Source organism: Montipora foliosa, chromosome 1, assembly GCF_036669935.1.
Source record: "Montipora foliosa isolate CH-2021 chromosome 1, ASM3666993v2, whole genome shotgun sequence".
Classification (NCBI taxonomy): Eukaryota; Metazoa; Cnidaria; class Anthozoa; order Scleractinia; family Acroporidae; genus Montipora; species Montipora foliosa.
This window is the reverse complement of record NC_090869.1, coordinates 10925674-10940673: the sequence shown is the minus strand read 5'-3', so window position 1 is coordinate 10940673 and position 15000 is coordinate 10925674. Positions and strand designations below refer to the sequence as shown.

General features: G+C 40.2%; 1 protein-coding gene and 1 pseudogene across 1 annotated transcript in view; both read left to right on the top strand.

Annotated features, from left to right (window-relative positions):
• Positions 1–2956, top strand: part of LOC137981664 (craniofacial development protein 2-like) — a 3459-nt pseudogene extending 503 nt beyond the window's left edge.
• The window catches only part of LOC137981285 (uncharacterized), a 29975-nt gene extending 18437 nt beyond the window's left edge, over positions 1–11538 (top strand). The window contains exons 5-7 of the mRNA XM_068828563.1: positions 4072–4330; positions 5855–7155; positions 8125–11538. Coding sequence (XP_068684664.1) covers positions 4072–4330; positions 5855–7155; positions 8125–8340 — 1776 coding nt within the window. The 3' untranslated portion in view covers positions 8341–11538. The remainder of the gene's footprint in view (positions 1–4071; positions 4331–5854; positions 7156–8124) is intronic.
• Positions 11539–15000: the final 3462 nt, after the last annotated feature.

Below are 15000 nucleotides of genomic sequence, written 5' to 3'. Positions count from 1 at the left end.
TTTCCTCCGCAACTTTCTTGCACAGACAATGAGCTCATTATACCATGGGACAGTAGGTCTTAAAGTCTTAGTAACAACTTTTAAGGGAGCATGATGCTCCAGCACTGATGATAGTGTAGCATTATATTTTAAGGCCATAGCATTCATATCTGTTCCACTCTTGTGATTGGACATTGGAATGTACGGAGCTTGTACAGGGGAGGGGCAACAGCGCAGGTGGCTAGAGAGATGGAGGGATACAAAGTGGACCTATTGGGGATTAGTGAGTGTAGATGGACAGGAGCCGGGAGACAGAGGATAACACCAGGACAGACAGTGATGTGGCCATTATGATGAGCAAGCGAGCAGAGAGAGCCCTCATGGAGTGGACCCTAGTGAGAGAACGGATCATTACAGCTAGATTTTACTCCCGCTTCAGGAGGCTGTTAGTGATACAGGTCTACGCGCCACACAACGAGAGGGAGGAAGAAGAGAAAGACCACTTCTATGAAGAACTGCAGCAGACGATATACGGATGCAAAAGAAACGATATTGTGGTAGTGATGGGCGACTTTAACGCTAAGGTGGGAGGAGACAACGGGGGATACGAGAGTTGTATAGGGAGACATGGGATGGGAAACAAGAATGACAACGGAGAGAGGCTATGTGATTTTTCTGTGGCAAATGGCCTTGTAATCACAGGAACATTGTTTCAACACAAAGATATTCACAAGGCAACATGGGTCTCGGCAAACGGGAGAGTGAAGAATCAGATTGACCATCCTTTGATCAGTAGGCGGTTGAAATCTGCAGTCCTCGACACTATAGTGCAGAGGGCGGCCGATGTCAACTGCGATCACTACCTCGTCAGGACTAAGATTCGGCTGAAACTCAGCAAGTGTGCCAACATAGAAAGTTTAAGCCCAGGTTCAACATGGACAAGCCGAAGAATAGAGACACAAAACGTATGTACTGTGAAGCAGTGAGGCGGAGGTTAGAGGAGAACAAAGGAGAGGAGAGAGAAGAGGTAGAGGAGTTGTGGGAGGCACTGAGGAAGGCATACTTGTAGTCAGCGAAGGAGGTCCTTGGGTTCCAAAAAGGAAAGAGCAAACCCTGGATCAGTCAGCAAACATGGAAGGTGATAGACAAAAAGAAGAAAATCAAGACCAAGCTGGACAGTACTAAGTCAGAGAGGATACGGAACAAGATCAGGGAGCAGTACAGGCAGAAGGATAAGCAGTTGCAGAGAAGCGTGAGAGAGGATAAGGGGAAGAGGATGACAGAGAAGGCCCAGGTAGCACAGACAGCAGCAGAGAACGGGAAAGCTAAGGAGTTGTACGACATCACCAGACAGCTGAGCGGTAGGGGGCCGGGGAAGACAGCGGCAGTTACCAACAAGGAGGGAAGACTTCTCAAGAGTGAGGAGGAAAGGCAGGAGAGATGGAAGGAGCACTTTGAGGGAGTCTTGAATAGGGAAGCACCACCAAACCCACCGACAGATGAAGAATTGGAGGAGGGGGAGCTGGATATCGACACTGAACGACAGTTAGAGAAGGGAATTAAAAGGGTGGTGCAAACTCTCAAGAATGGGAAGGCACCAGGAATCGACCAGATAACAGCAGAACTGTTGAAGGTTGATACAGAAAGCACCTGTGTGGAACTGGGGCACCTCTTTGACCTGATTTGACGGGAAGAGAAAGTGCCGGAGCAGTGGAAACAGGGCCTGATATGTAAGATACTGAAGAAAGGGAATCTACAGCATTGTGGAAACTGAAGAGGAGTGACACTGCTACCAATTGCTAGCAAGGTGATGGGAAAGATTCTGATTATCAGAATACAAGACAATGTGGACCACAGGCTGAGGAAAGAGCAGGCAGGATTTAATTCAGGGAGAGGCACAGTCGAGCAGTGATATCTTCATCCTACGTAACATCTTGCAACAAGTGGACGAATGGAATGCAACTATGTACTTTCATTTTGTCGACTTCGAGAATGCGTTCGACTCGGTGCACAGAGACAGCCTGTGGAGAATCGTGAAAGCATATGGGATTCCAGACAAGTTGATAGGATTGGTGAAGGTGCTGTATGACGGATTCACATGCCCAGTGATTGATGAAGGAGAAGTAACGGAGAGATTCCCGGTGGTCACTGGCGTGAAGCAGGGATGTTGCATGTCGGGATTTTTGTTTCCCATGGTCATTGACTGGGTGATGAGGAAGACGGTGGACAGAGAACAGGTGTCAGATGGGACTTTACAATGGTGCTAGAGGACATTGACCACGAAGACGACCTGCTTCTACTAACATCAAGGGCAGACCACATGCAGGAAAAAACAGCCAGGCTAGAGGAGAATGCAGGCAGGGTAGGCTTGAAGCTGAAACAACGGAAGTGCAAGTGGATGAAGGTCAACAGACGAAATAACGAGGGACTGACAGTGAGAGAGAGCATGATGGAGGAAGTGGACAGTTTCACCTACCTGGGGGCGCAAGTGACTAAGGACGGAGGAGCAACATTGGACATCAAAAAGAGGACAGCACTGGCGTATGCAAGTTTCAACAGGCTCATTAAAATCTGGCGCGCAAGAAACATCAACAGAAAGACAAAGGCAACGCTTGTCAAAACGTTAGTGCTTTCAGTGCTTCTCTATGGCTGTGAAACATGGAAGATGACAAAGGGAGAGGAAAAGAAACTTAATATCTTCCAGACCAAGTGGCTCAGAAGAATCTTCCACATCAGATGGGAGCAGCATGTTCCAAACAAGGAAGTGCTGGAGATGGCAGGAGCAGACCCAATCAGTGACGAGGTGAGAAGGAGGAGATGGTGCTGGATTAGACATGTCCTGAGAAAAGAAGCAAACAGCGACTGTGCTGTTGCCCTTGGATGGAAGCCAGAGGGGAAGAGAAAGAGAGGCAGACCCAAAACTACCTGGCGTCGCACTGTAGAGAAGGAGAGAGACAGACAAGGGTGGAGCACATAGGTAGGAGCGAGGCTATTCTTTGCCCAATGGGTAGCCAAATTCTGTAGGGTACGCAGAATTGGAGTTATATGTTCGGATTTGTGAGAAAAGGTGAGGACTCTGGCTGCAGCATTCTGTACCAGTTGTAGCTTTTGCACTGAAAATTTAGACAGGCCATAAAGAAGCCAAAAATCCAATTTAGAAGAAATAAATGCATGGATAAGTGTCTCACAGGCCTTAACGTTGATATGTTTCCTGATTTTGCAAATGTTCCTTAAATAAGAAAAGCAGGATTTACAAGACAGGCCATAAAGAAGCGAGTTGCAAAAATCCAATTTAGAAGAAATGAATGCGTGGATAAGTGTCTCACAAGTTTTCTCGCTTGTTTTCTTGCACGACAAAGCCTTCTTTTCTTTAAAATTGTTGCAAGCTATTAGCATTCTTCGTTATCACTCAGTTCGATCCAAGATTGGACCGCTCACTTGAGCTTGAATCCGGACCCTCACACTGGTAAAAAATAGAACGACGCGAGTATATTTTCTGTTGCGTCTGATCGATTAGACGACAACTTTTTGCCTTTCACGTCGAATTCCGTATCTGTAGTACATAAAATACCTTGCCGTGAAACATTTTCTCAATGGTTGTCTGGCCACAAAATGAAATGCGTGCTGATTCCCTTCCTCGCAAAGATGACAAAGCCTACATTGCCACCCCTCCCCTAACACACAGTTGGTAAACCTCCCAGGTTTTGGGAGACACGTGACCAGCCTGAACCAGGGTCTTTCTCCTCAATGGCAAAGGAGGCAGTGAAGAGAGACCCTGGGAGCGAGATTGATGAGGTTGATTAAGCATGAATATTCAACCTTTTAATTGTTTATTTGTTCTAGGGATTTTTACTGATTATTGTTGTCTGTTTTCTAGTGTAGTTCCTTCTTATTGAAAGACCTTTGACAAATACCATCAGTCAGTGACCTTTAAACAGAAAGTCAGTCAAAGTAAAGACCAATGTACCGGTTACCTGAATGCCACGTTCTTACTGTTGTTCAACGATGTTGATTATAATTATTTTAATTATTGTTTTGATAACTTGGAAGTGTTTTTTTTGTGTGTTAAACAATTGCATTTTCTTTGTTTAGGATGAAAGGATTGTAATTGGAACTGGTACATGGAAAGGAAGACAGCTCTTTATCTGTAAGAGGGATCATGCTGCATTTGTCGATATAGAAACTGTCATACCCGAGAGAGATTTTGATAATGACCCTGGAGAGGCTACGACAAGGGTAACATCACAAAAGCAGGATAAACAACGAACTGGCTCAATAAAACAGGAAAAAAGACAGAATAACAAAATGTTTCCAAGCGAGTCATCGAGTTATGATCTTAATGAAACTTCAGGTATATGTGCTGTCACACAGTTGCAAAGAGTAATACCTACTTTTGAAGAATGATTTGTTTGTATATATATGAAGTAGGGGCTATAGACCAAGGGCGGGTGAAATCTTTCTTCCGAACTTCACCAAATATACTATCTTGCATACTTGTAAGTTTGACATTTTAAATTTGTAACCGGGCTGAGATCATTAACCTAAATGATGTTACTGATTTCAAGTTTTCAAGCGTAGACAACGTGAGAAGTGAGACATCCATCATTCAAGAGTCTGTTCACTATTTTGACTTCGATTGAGAATTCCATGTTTTGTTCGGTGTTAATATCTCACCTTTCCTCTCAGATAAGCTCCGTTATACCTTAGTTTTCATTTAGTCAAAATTAAAGGAAGATACCTGTTTCGGTTTTTTTAAATTAATGCACCAACCACTACCCTGCGAGCAAAGTTTTTTTAATCTTGTCGCTTTTTGCACAATTGGTCTCTTTAGAAACATTCCATTTTGGTTTCTCGAATGTCAATTTTTAGCCAACTCAACTGGAAATATTATGACGCAATCTTGACTCGTTGGTGTACAAACAAACAATGTAGGTAAAGCCGTTCCTGTAAAGATGATTGACATATGACTTGTTACACATTCATGTAACTTGCGATTTTATTAGAATCTCCTCCTGTTGATATATACGTCTTCAAGTTTTTGTCTGATCCAGCAAACCAATATACACTTTCATCGCAATTTTAAAGAGCCAGTTAACCTGCGTGTATTTCTCGGCTTTTCTTTCGTTGTTTGGTTTTCAAAACAACAGGGAAGCGGTAAAGTTTGTTCGACCTCACGGCCACAGAACTCGCCGACGGAATCACGAATTTCGCTCTTCATAAAAACTTTCCAGAGATTCAAACCAGATTTTGGACACGTTATGATATGTTTGAGATGGTATATCAACATTTATACAAAAAAAATCAAGTTGCGCCGTCATTGTAAGAAAAAAGGTGAAAAACTTCTTCGTGCGCTAATGGCGGATCAGTGTTGAGGACTTTGCGCGAGCTCCGCGCTATCACGAAGGAGTCTTCACTTCCGGCATTTAACAAGCAATCAGATCGGCCACGGGAATTCTTGAGAGTTTTGGTCAGGCCCAGTTTTAGCGAGCGACAACATAAGAAAACATTATGAGCGAAAATGAGCCTGGTAGCAGGTTAACTTGAAGACGAGGATTATGTAGATTTGATTAAGATATCGTATCCAGATTTCAGGGAAAAAAAAACTAGTGAAATTGGAAATGAGAATTTTGACCATCTCTTTCTCTAAAAGGAAAGACAAAGTTAATAGGACGTGCGAACTTTTTATACAAGGCTCGACAATACAATTTGCGTAATTGTTTCTTTCAGATTTCAGTCTAGAATTGAAACTTTGCCATTATGTCATTGACCTCTTTCTATAACTTATTATCATTATCATCACTATCATTATTACTCCTTACTATCATTATTACTCCTTACTATCAAGTTTTTCCAACATCCCTGTTTACTCGCACAGGAAAGGAAAAGGCAAATTTGGAGAGACAACTAGAGGTTTTGCAGCAGGAGTTAAGGGAAAGAAAATTAAGGGAGACAAGTTTAATTCAGCAACTAAACGAAAAGGAGCTTCAACGAGAAAATTCTCAAAGACAGTTGCAGGAGATCGAAGAGCAAATCAGAGAGAAAGAGGACGACAAAACAAATTTGGAGAGACAACTAGAGATTTTGCAGCAGCAGTTAAGGGAAAAGGAGGAGTGCTTAGCTAATTACCAAGCTCAAGTAGAAGAACGAAATTTACGGGAGACAAGTTTAATGCAGCAATTAGAAGAAAAAGAGCTTCAACGAGAAAATTCCCAAAGACAGTTGCAGGAGATCGAAGAGCAAATCAGAGAGAAAGAGGGCGAAAAAACAAATTTGGAGAGACAACTAGAGATTTTGCAGCAGCAACTAAGGGAAAGAAATTTAAGGGAGACAAATTTCATTCAGCAGCTACAAGAAACAGAGCTTCGACAAGAAAATGCTCAAAGACGGTTGCAGGAGTTGGAAGAGCAAATCAGAGAGAAAGAAGACGACAAAGCGAACTCGGAAAGACAGTTAAGGGAGATGGCACAAAGTTTTGAAGAACGAATCAGAGAAAATGAAGAAGAAAAAACAAACCTTGAATCGCAGTTGGGGATGAAAAACCAAGAGTTAAGTGAGCTAGAGACAAGCCTTTCAGCAGCTCAGCAAATGATTATTGAATTGCGTCGTCAGGAATCTTGTGATTGGGTCATTTCCCGCGGTGAAATCCAGGTAATACAGGATAAATGCTTAGGCAAGGGAGCCTGGGGAAGTGTCAACGAAGCAACATATTGTGGCTGCAAAGTAGCTGTGAAGCAAATCCATGAACTGATTCTCTCAGATCACAACAGACGTTTGTTTGTGAGAGAAATGAACATTGCCTCAAGATGCCGCCATCCTTGCTTGTTGCAGTTTATTGGAGCAACAAATGATGAAGGAAGTCCTTTGTTTGTCACTGAGCTCATGGAATTGAGCTTGCGAGCTTTGCTGGAGCAACGCCAACTCTCGGAAACAGAAATATCTGTAATAACTTTGGATGTATGTCGAGCGCTGAACTATCTTCACAACATGAAGCCTTCTCCCATTGTGCATCGAGATGTCAGTAGTGCAAATGTGTTGCTATGGCGACAGGGTGAACAGTGGAGAGGCAAAGTGTCAGATTATGGCACTGCTAAATTTGTGCAACACACCATGACAGTAGCCCCTGGTGCTCCGATTTACAGTGCGCCAGAGGCAGTTTCTTCCAATCAAACATCCAAGGTTAGTTTTATATTGGTAAATAGATATATCTTTGTATAACATTGCAGTTCCTGACCTTTTCATTAATATATATAATGAGGTTGTTCTTGGCAAACAAAAATCGGGTGATAATAATATTGAAGGTCTTCAGTTCTTAAAACCAGTTTAATGAAGTGAAACCTAGGGGTCATTCTGTGAGGAACTCAACCGAGCTTGGACAGAGCTTGCGAACATCTCCTTGTACAATGATTGTTAGAAGATATACATTAGTATTTATTTAAAGAAAATTAAAATGAAATTAAGGCAAAAGACTGTAAATGATGGAAGTTTTAAGGTAAAAGACTGAAACTTTCATGGGAAATGTTTTATCAAAAAATGCCAAATTTGTTGATTTTTTACATCTGAGTGGCTGGGTTTCTTATGAAAACTAATTTTCATAAGAAAAACTTTGCACTTTGAGTCGCTTTAAAGGGGAGGCAGGCATGAACTCATAAATAGTCTATTCAATTTTCAAGATGCTAATGGCAATACGATACGATAACTTCATTTAGAAAGGGAGACGCAATTGAACTTTCACAGTTTACAAATTAACGGCCCTCTAGTATACCACGGAGGACTGACCACATCTGACTGCTGGGGACTCAATGCCCTACTCTTTGCGCCAAGTGTATGGGTTCTTTTACGTCCCACAGGGTTATGAACATTGAAGGGTTGTGAGACGGGGCCTACAGTTTATCGTCCTTATCTGAGAAGACTAGAGAGTCTAACCATTTGCAGTAGTCATTACAAAGGCAACGCTTTCTCCTCAGTTATTTAAAGACCCTGAGTGCTGGTCTGGCCGGAGTTTTATTTTATCCCTGACCTCTCGCACAGTCGTCCAATGCTCAACCAACTGAGCTAACCGGTCGCCGTTAAGCACGGTCCTCTTACAATAATTACAATCCGTCTCACTGCTTATATTGTAAGAGACATTACTGTTGCTTTTCTCAGGTTGATGTGTATAGCTTTGGTGTTCTTCTGTGTGAAATGTGCATTGGGGAAATGCCAGATCCCGAGAGACGTGAAGAACAAGTTCTTCTTGTAAGAAACCGTTTTTTTCGGAATCTAGTGCGGCAATGCCTTCAGGCTGATCCTGCTATGAGACCAGACATGGCAGAGATTATCCAGGAATTGGAACAGTTTGATGGAACTGATCGACTGAACTAACACCTGAAATCTTATAAGATGTCAATTTGCCTAGATATTCCCTAACTTGAAGAAAAGTATAGCAACAACGAATAGAATTATTGGAAAAGGTTAGAAGTACAATATTTTTAACACTTATTCCATTGCGTCACGGGAAATTTCTCTTTCCGCACAAATTTCACAGCTTGGCAACACTTGACGCAATCAGTTTCCATATTAGATGGTACGGAGTCATGTGGTATATGAGATGATTAACAAGATTGAGTGAACCAGTCAGAAAGCTATAATCAATATCGTACTATCCGAGGTCGAAAAGTTAAGTAGTTATGGAATAGAATAACATTACAATGCTATAGAAATGATTTTATTAGAAGTACAGTTTTCGCAAGGGAAACGAAAGTCATAAGAAAAGTGATATAATACGATTGATGAACGAGTAATTTTTCATATTAGATAATGTTGTGGTAATGAACTTGGTACAAATAATTAGGCAAGAAAGGAAATAGAGAGGGAAAAAATCCCAGAGTAAGGAAATGAGCTAAGGGATTAGAAGTGGAAATCTCACAAAGTTGAAATTTCCCCGCCCCAGTTTTAAGAATAATATTAAATCATGAAGTAAACGTTCAAACATGCGCAACCTTTTAAATCATAAATAAAAATCTGTGTTTAACGTGCTAAACTGCGCGCTGCACTGAGATTTAGAACTAGGATAGACCTAGAATTAGAGTGGGATAGAAAAGGTGAAATGCGGTTGCGACCTATTTCACTTTTGACCACTGAAACAATAATCGTTTTTGTACGCGCCTTACAAGCGTTGCACAAATGTGCAAAATTCAGAAGAATTTCTTGTGTAAATTTAATGGGAGCAATTCTCCAAAACATTTAAATAGGTCATGATTTCTAACGGCGGTAGGGAGAAATAAGGTAATCTTTATTTTCACACGGCTAAATCGTCAGCTATTTGATGCAAAATTACAAAAATACAGAATTACTGTACAGAGTAAAATGTTTCTAAAATAAGTTGCTTTCCAAGGATGCTGTTCCTCAAAGTATTTGTTTGATTAAGTCTTTTAATTTCCCAAGGGACTCTTCACGCCTTAAGCTGCAAGGAGGGCTGTTCCATAGAATGGCGCCACTGAAGGTAAAGCTATTTGTAATAGTTAATACGCAGTAATCGAACATTTAGTTTATTCCTAGAGTCACTTAGGTTGTATGCGGTTTCTGCTTTTTTAAAATCTAGAACATAAATAGTCTGTGGACAACTCGTGTAGAGATTTGTAGGCCATCGTAGCTCTTTGAATTTGCTGCTGGCGAGCCGAAGTTCGAAGAAATAACCCGCATGCCAGTCATAGTTTGAAAAAGTCAAAACACTGGCTGCTCTATTTTGTAGGTTTTGTGACTTATTCTACAAAGGTATCCCATAGTTTCCCCAAACAGTATAATTGCAATAATCAAAGTGTTTTTGTGTCAGCAATCGGTATATTCGATATGAGGTTGCTTGAGGAACAAGGTGCCTTACTCGTTGTATGGCCTCAATTAATGACAGAAGCGATTTTGTTCAGTAGCTAGTTTCTCGATATGGCTACTCCAATCAAGTTTCTCATCAATGATCACCCCAAATTATTTTGTGATAGCGACTTGACTAACTTGAACATCATTGATTGAAGTGTCGGGGAATCTCTAAGAGTACGTACATAGCCTCTGAAGCTTCAGAATTTTCAATATTTCAATTAGGAGTTAGATGTTAGAAAATGTGCCAATTCGTAACAATGTTTTTTAAGTGATAAATTCCGTTTTTTATATCATTATCAGGCTAAGATTCAGTGTTGTTATGGTTTTGCTGAACGTTATAGAAAAGGAGATTTTTTAAACTTAAACCGAACTCGGACTCAGTTTTATAAAAATGAATTCGACTTTGATCCTTTGGAGAGAATCACACTGAAAACCCTGGTTCTGTTCGGTGTGGTAATTGAGGAATTTCGCATTTCGAAATGTTGTGACATCGTGTTTTTCGTAGTACTTTCACCAGTTAAGTGAGATTATTATAGTTATCTTTTCAGAATTGACAGAAAAAGGGGAAGGTGCCACGAAATTAGCATCTATCAAAAATACCATACTACACTTTGTTTGTCCCTCAAAAATTTTGCATAAGCATTGTTTCCAGTTTCTTTTGGGACTTATAGTGGTCCCAAGACAAGATAAACACAATGCTTATGCAAAATATTGGAGGGACAAAAGAAAGAGTATTACGGTATCTTTGATAGTGGTTAATTCCTTTTTGCGAGCCGTAACCTCCCAAAGAAATTGTTCACGAACGACAACAGATAACGTTACGATAAACATCGCTATTGTGGACATTATGTTGTTGTCATTTACTTCCCAATTATTTCCTAAATGTTGATTGGCTGTCAAAACAAAGGGTTCTTTTGTTTTCGTAAATAGCAAGTTTAAAAAACAGGAAATGTTTGTAAACAGTGAGAATCGCAGTAAGAAATTAATTTCCTAAATTATTTCCTAAATGTTGATTGGCTGTCGAAACAAAGGGTTCTTTTGTTTTCGTAAACAGCAAGTTTAAAAAACAGGAAATGTTTGTAAACAATCAGAATCGCAGTAAGAAATTACTTTTGGGAGAGTGATGGTTTTTCACTATCAAACGTGTTACCCCAGTTGCTGTTATATATATCTTTTTAACATAATCATTTTTTAACGTATATTTTTGTATATTTCTGTATTTTTGACGTAGAATCGAAAACTTCGATGGCGACCTCCCATGCAACATCCTAAAAAGGAAGGTGTTTGCGAGACTCAGTTCAGTTTTGAAAAAAGGAGAGGCGTAATAATTTTATTGAAAAATACAGGAGCTTATAACAAATGGTCCCCCAGCTTTCTTTAATCCATGAAAGTAACATGTCGTGGTTCATTTGTTCAACCAATACTGTAACAACCTCAATCCTTTATTACTTCCGCTTGGCCTAAACGCCACTTTGTAACCTGAGAGTTGGTAGAAGTTTAATGGTGTTCCAGTATTGCTGAAACAAAGGATTGTGATCTGTGTCTTTCTCTGACACTTCTTTGTAAGATCTAGGGAGAACGTCGCTTTCCGGGTTTTCGAGTGCGTCTGTAGTTTGATGTATTAAATTTTCCTCTTAGTAAGTTGTTATTGCTTTGGAGTTAATATAATTGCTGTTACTAACAATAAAAGCGCGCTGAAACGGGAAATACTGAGTATGTTCTTTGATGGATTTCACTGAGTTTCGTGAGCCTTTGTCCTGAGCTAGCGTTTACGTGAACCTGCTGCTTGTAACAAAAGAATGAATATTAGAGACCCTTGTAATTGTCATGGGAAACTTTGTGGTTAGGCGTTTCTCAGGTTGACAGGGTTTCGAATTTTAGGGAGGCGTTCGACTTTCTCGCTAAACATGTCTTTCGTCAAGTCGAAGTGCTTCACTTTTCGCCCCTAACAACATGAACATCTCATTCATTCTAGTTCAAAAATTTATCTTGCACACCGTACGCGGGCATAAAAACCTATTTCTTCCCTGTAAACGTGAGGCTGTTTAAATTTTAATAGGAAAAAAAACGTGCCGTTAATCGCTTACCGTTGGTTTCAAACGTTTGCAAAGAGCTTGGTCACGTAACATCCTCAGGTTGGCATCACTTTGTCTAGAATCTAGTATCTGCCGATAAATTCAAGAAATAAGGCAGCTTCTGCAAGTACCGGAGCCGAAATTACTTAAAACAAAAGAAGCAAAAGACCGAAAAGAAAACAACTCCAAAGAAAGACTTATCCCAAGTGACCGAAAACACAATGCTTTCCGGTACTTTCGGAAAGACCCAGAAAGAAGCTAAACTCCAGCACGTTTCTTTGATTTTTGGCCAAACGCTAAGTGCTACGTGTTGATGTTAAAACTCTATGTTCTGAATATCTTTGGTGGGTTTCGCGAATTATAGACTTTTGGGTCTTTGGCGTCGTTTGAAAACTTGAGAAACAATAATTACCGTCAGTTCAAAAAATGCCCCTTATATTTATGAACCGATGAGAGGTCGCTCTGCTTAAGGCTGATAAGGACAGGACGTAAAAAAACCACGTTTGCACCAAAAACAAGTGTTGAAGATCACACTCTATTCTTCATGCTTTGTGTACTTTATTTTTAGTCTTAGACGGCGTAGAAACTGAAACTTGATAAATAAAACTACAATATTGTAGTCCCAATCGAAAAAGGCCGGTAAAAATAGTAACGGGACAGTGATAATTAATTTTGAGAAAGACGGTTTTATTATGAAAAAGTCGCAAAATGATCCTCAGTAGATGCGTGTATTTACGGAAACCGGAAACGGTTTCAATTATTTCAACAGCAAGATGGCTCGGTGGTTGTGTTCGACGAAGGAGAACACATCGTATCGTGTCAGTCCCGCGGGATGTCCCTCGGGTATCGATCGTGATGCCACACGATTTTCAGCGTTTGGACGCCAACATGGCCTCGATCTCATTTGTTGCTGTTACGGCTTTCCCAAGGGAAGTCAAGTCCTGTTGGACGGGTTAAAACCTGCATCAAATTATTTGCAACAAGACAGTAGTCAAAATACTTAAGTGTGATACCTTCATTACTGAACAACTACTAGAAAAGGTAGAAAACGATTCTTCCCAAATGGCAAAATATACAACAACTGTCTTTGTATTGTCTCGTCGATAACAAAACAGGAATCATCGATAGCACCTCACTAATTCTTGATCGCAGCTAATCATCCTTGCATACGGAACCTGCGCCCGCAGTGCGCGCGGCAGTCAAAACCGTGCTATCCTGTCAATCATTTGCCCTTTCACCGGAAACAGGGCATTTCGGTTTTTGTCGATCTATCCCGTGGAAAGGACGCTACCAAAGTGTTTATTCGCGAAGTCAGTACAACTAAATACATTATCAATATGGTTTTGCCGTCTTCTTACACTTGATTCGAAAATGCCAGCCTGAATTCGTCTTAGAATAGTTAGAAAAAGCACAAATAACAGTCAAAGCAAAACAGCTTACGTTCGACTTCTGGTCGCCGACAACCAGAGTTTGTTGACAAAAAAAATGCCACATATATTTTGAATGGTTTTCTGGCCCTCTATTAATAGCGTTCACGTGAATTTTAAATGGGGTATCGGGAAAGAAAAATTGTCAAGCTGATATGTGTTTCGTGTAAACATACATTTTCAAGTTGCAAAAATTTGTATAAGCACTACAAACCTTTTACTGACCATTACTCGAAGGAACTCCCTTTATAAGCTGCAAGGAAGCCGCTGATGAATTTTGCACAAAAACCTCGGCCCCTAACACCGGAAAGCCAGACTTGCAAAGTTTTTTTTTAGCGGAAGGCTCACTAAGGAAGAGCTTCTAGAGCTTGCCCTCCCGCAGGTCGCCAGATAGGTGCAAACAAGCTGATTTCCAAAAAGAGCAAGATCTAGAAGGTGCACTCAAATTTTGTTTCTTGTATTGTGCGAAAATTTATTCAAAACTTTTCCCTCACTCCCAAATAAGAACTTGCTGTGTCTTGCAATTCTACAGTGAATTACTATTAGGCCAATACGAGAATCAACATCAAAGAGGCACTCCCAGGGGTTTGGGGGAAGAAGAGAACATGGCTTATTTGAACTGGGGAACAGAGAAACAATATCAAAATATTTTAGGGAAAAAGGAAAGAAAACCAATATGTAAATTTTAGGGATAAAAAAGCTGGGAACAATTTTGAAAGTAATTTGGGGAACAAGGAAACACAAGCAAATATTTAAAGGGACAAGGACCCCTCTCCCCAAGGAGGGCCTCATTAATTAATTAATAATTATTTAAATGTTCTGCCTCTTTAATCCAACAGCCCAACAATTTTGAATGACCGACACGAAAAGAAGACTCTCTTAGAGAAATAAATTATTTATAATAACACTTTTACATGTGAAACAATGCTCAGATGCTTACGAGCAGTCCCTCGTGCCCGTGTTTGTAAAAAAGCACCATGAGGTATTCCTTGCAGCTGGTTTAGGCATTGTTTCATCTTTTAACATTGGGCAAAACCAAATCAACTCCATTCTCAGAGGGCACTGGGGAAAGAAGCTAGAAGAAAAAACTAACCTTAATCCAATTCTCCCAAAGCAATCTTTAAAGAATAAGATTATTGAAGGAACACTTTTGAGTGCCAACTCTAAGTCTTTTAAAACAAGTGCAAACAATATTAATAGTCTTTAAATTCACAAAATGTCTCATATTCAATTAGATTTGGCTGCAATATTCCTTAAAACTATGCAGAACTATTTATCATAAAGTGTGGAACATTTCCTGCCTATCTAAATATTCCACAAAAGAGCTCCAAAAAGCAACCAGTTAAGTTTTTAGATAAAGATAGTGTCTCTATGGAGATCTGACACAATATCTAAAAATTAAATAATTTGATGCGATGAAGACATTGAATGAACAAGCAATAAACAAACTGCAGCAATGTATTTTAGGTTCATAAAGTGGGGATGAAAAAAACAATTCCTCAACTGATGTTTCAGTATGCATTTAAATTAATTTTCTATCAACAAGTCAAGGGACTGACTTTTCAGTGTCTATTCACTGGTATTGATTTACGTTTCCATGACAAGTTTGAAAGTGAATCTGGCAACCACAGTGCCCTATGAAATGGGAAATAACTCTATCAAACCCT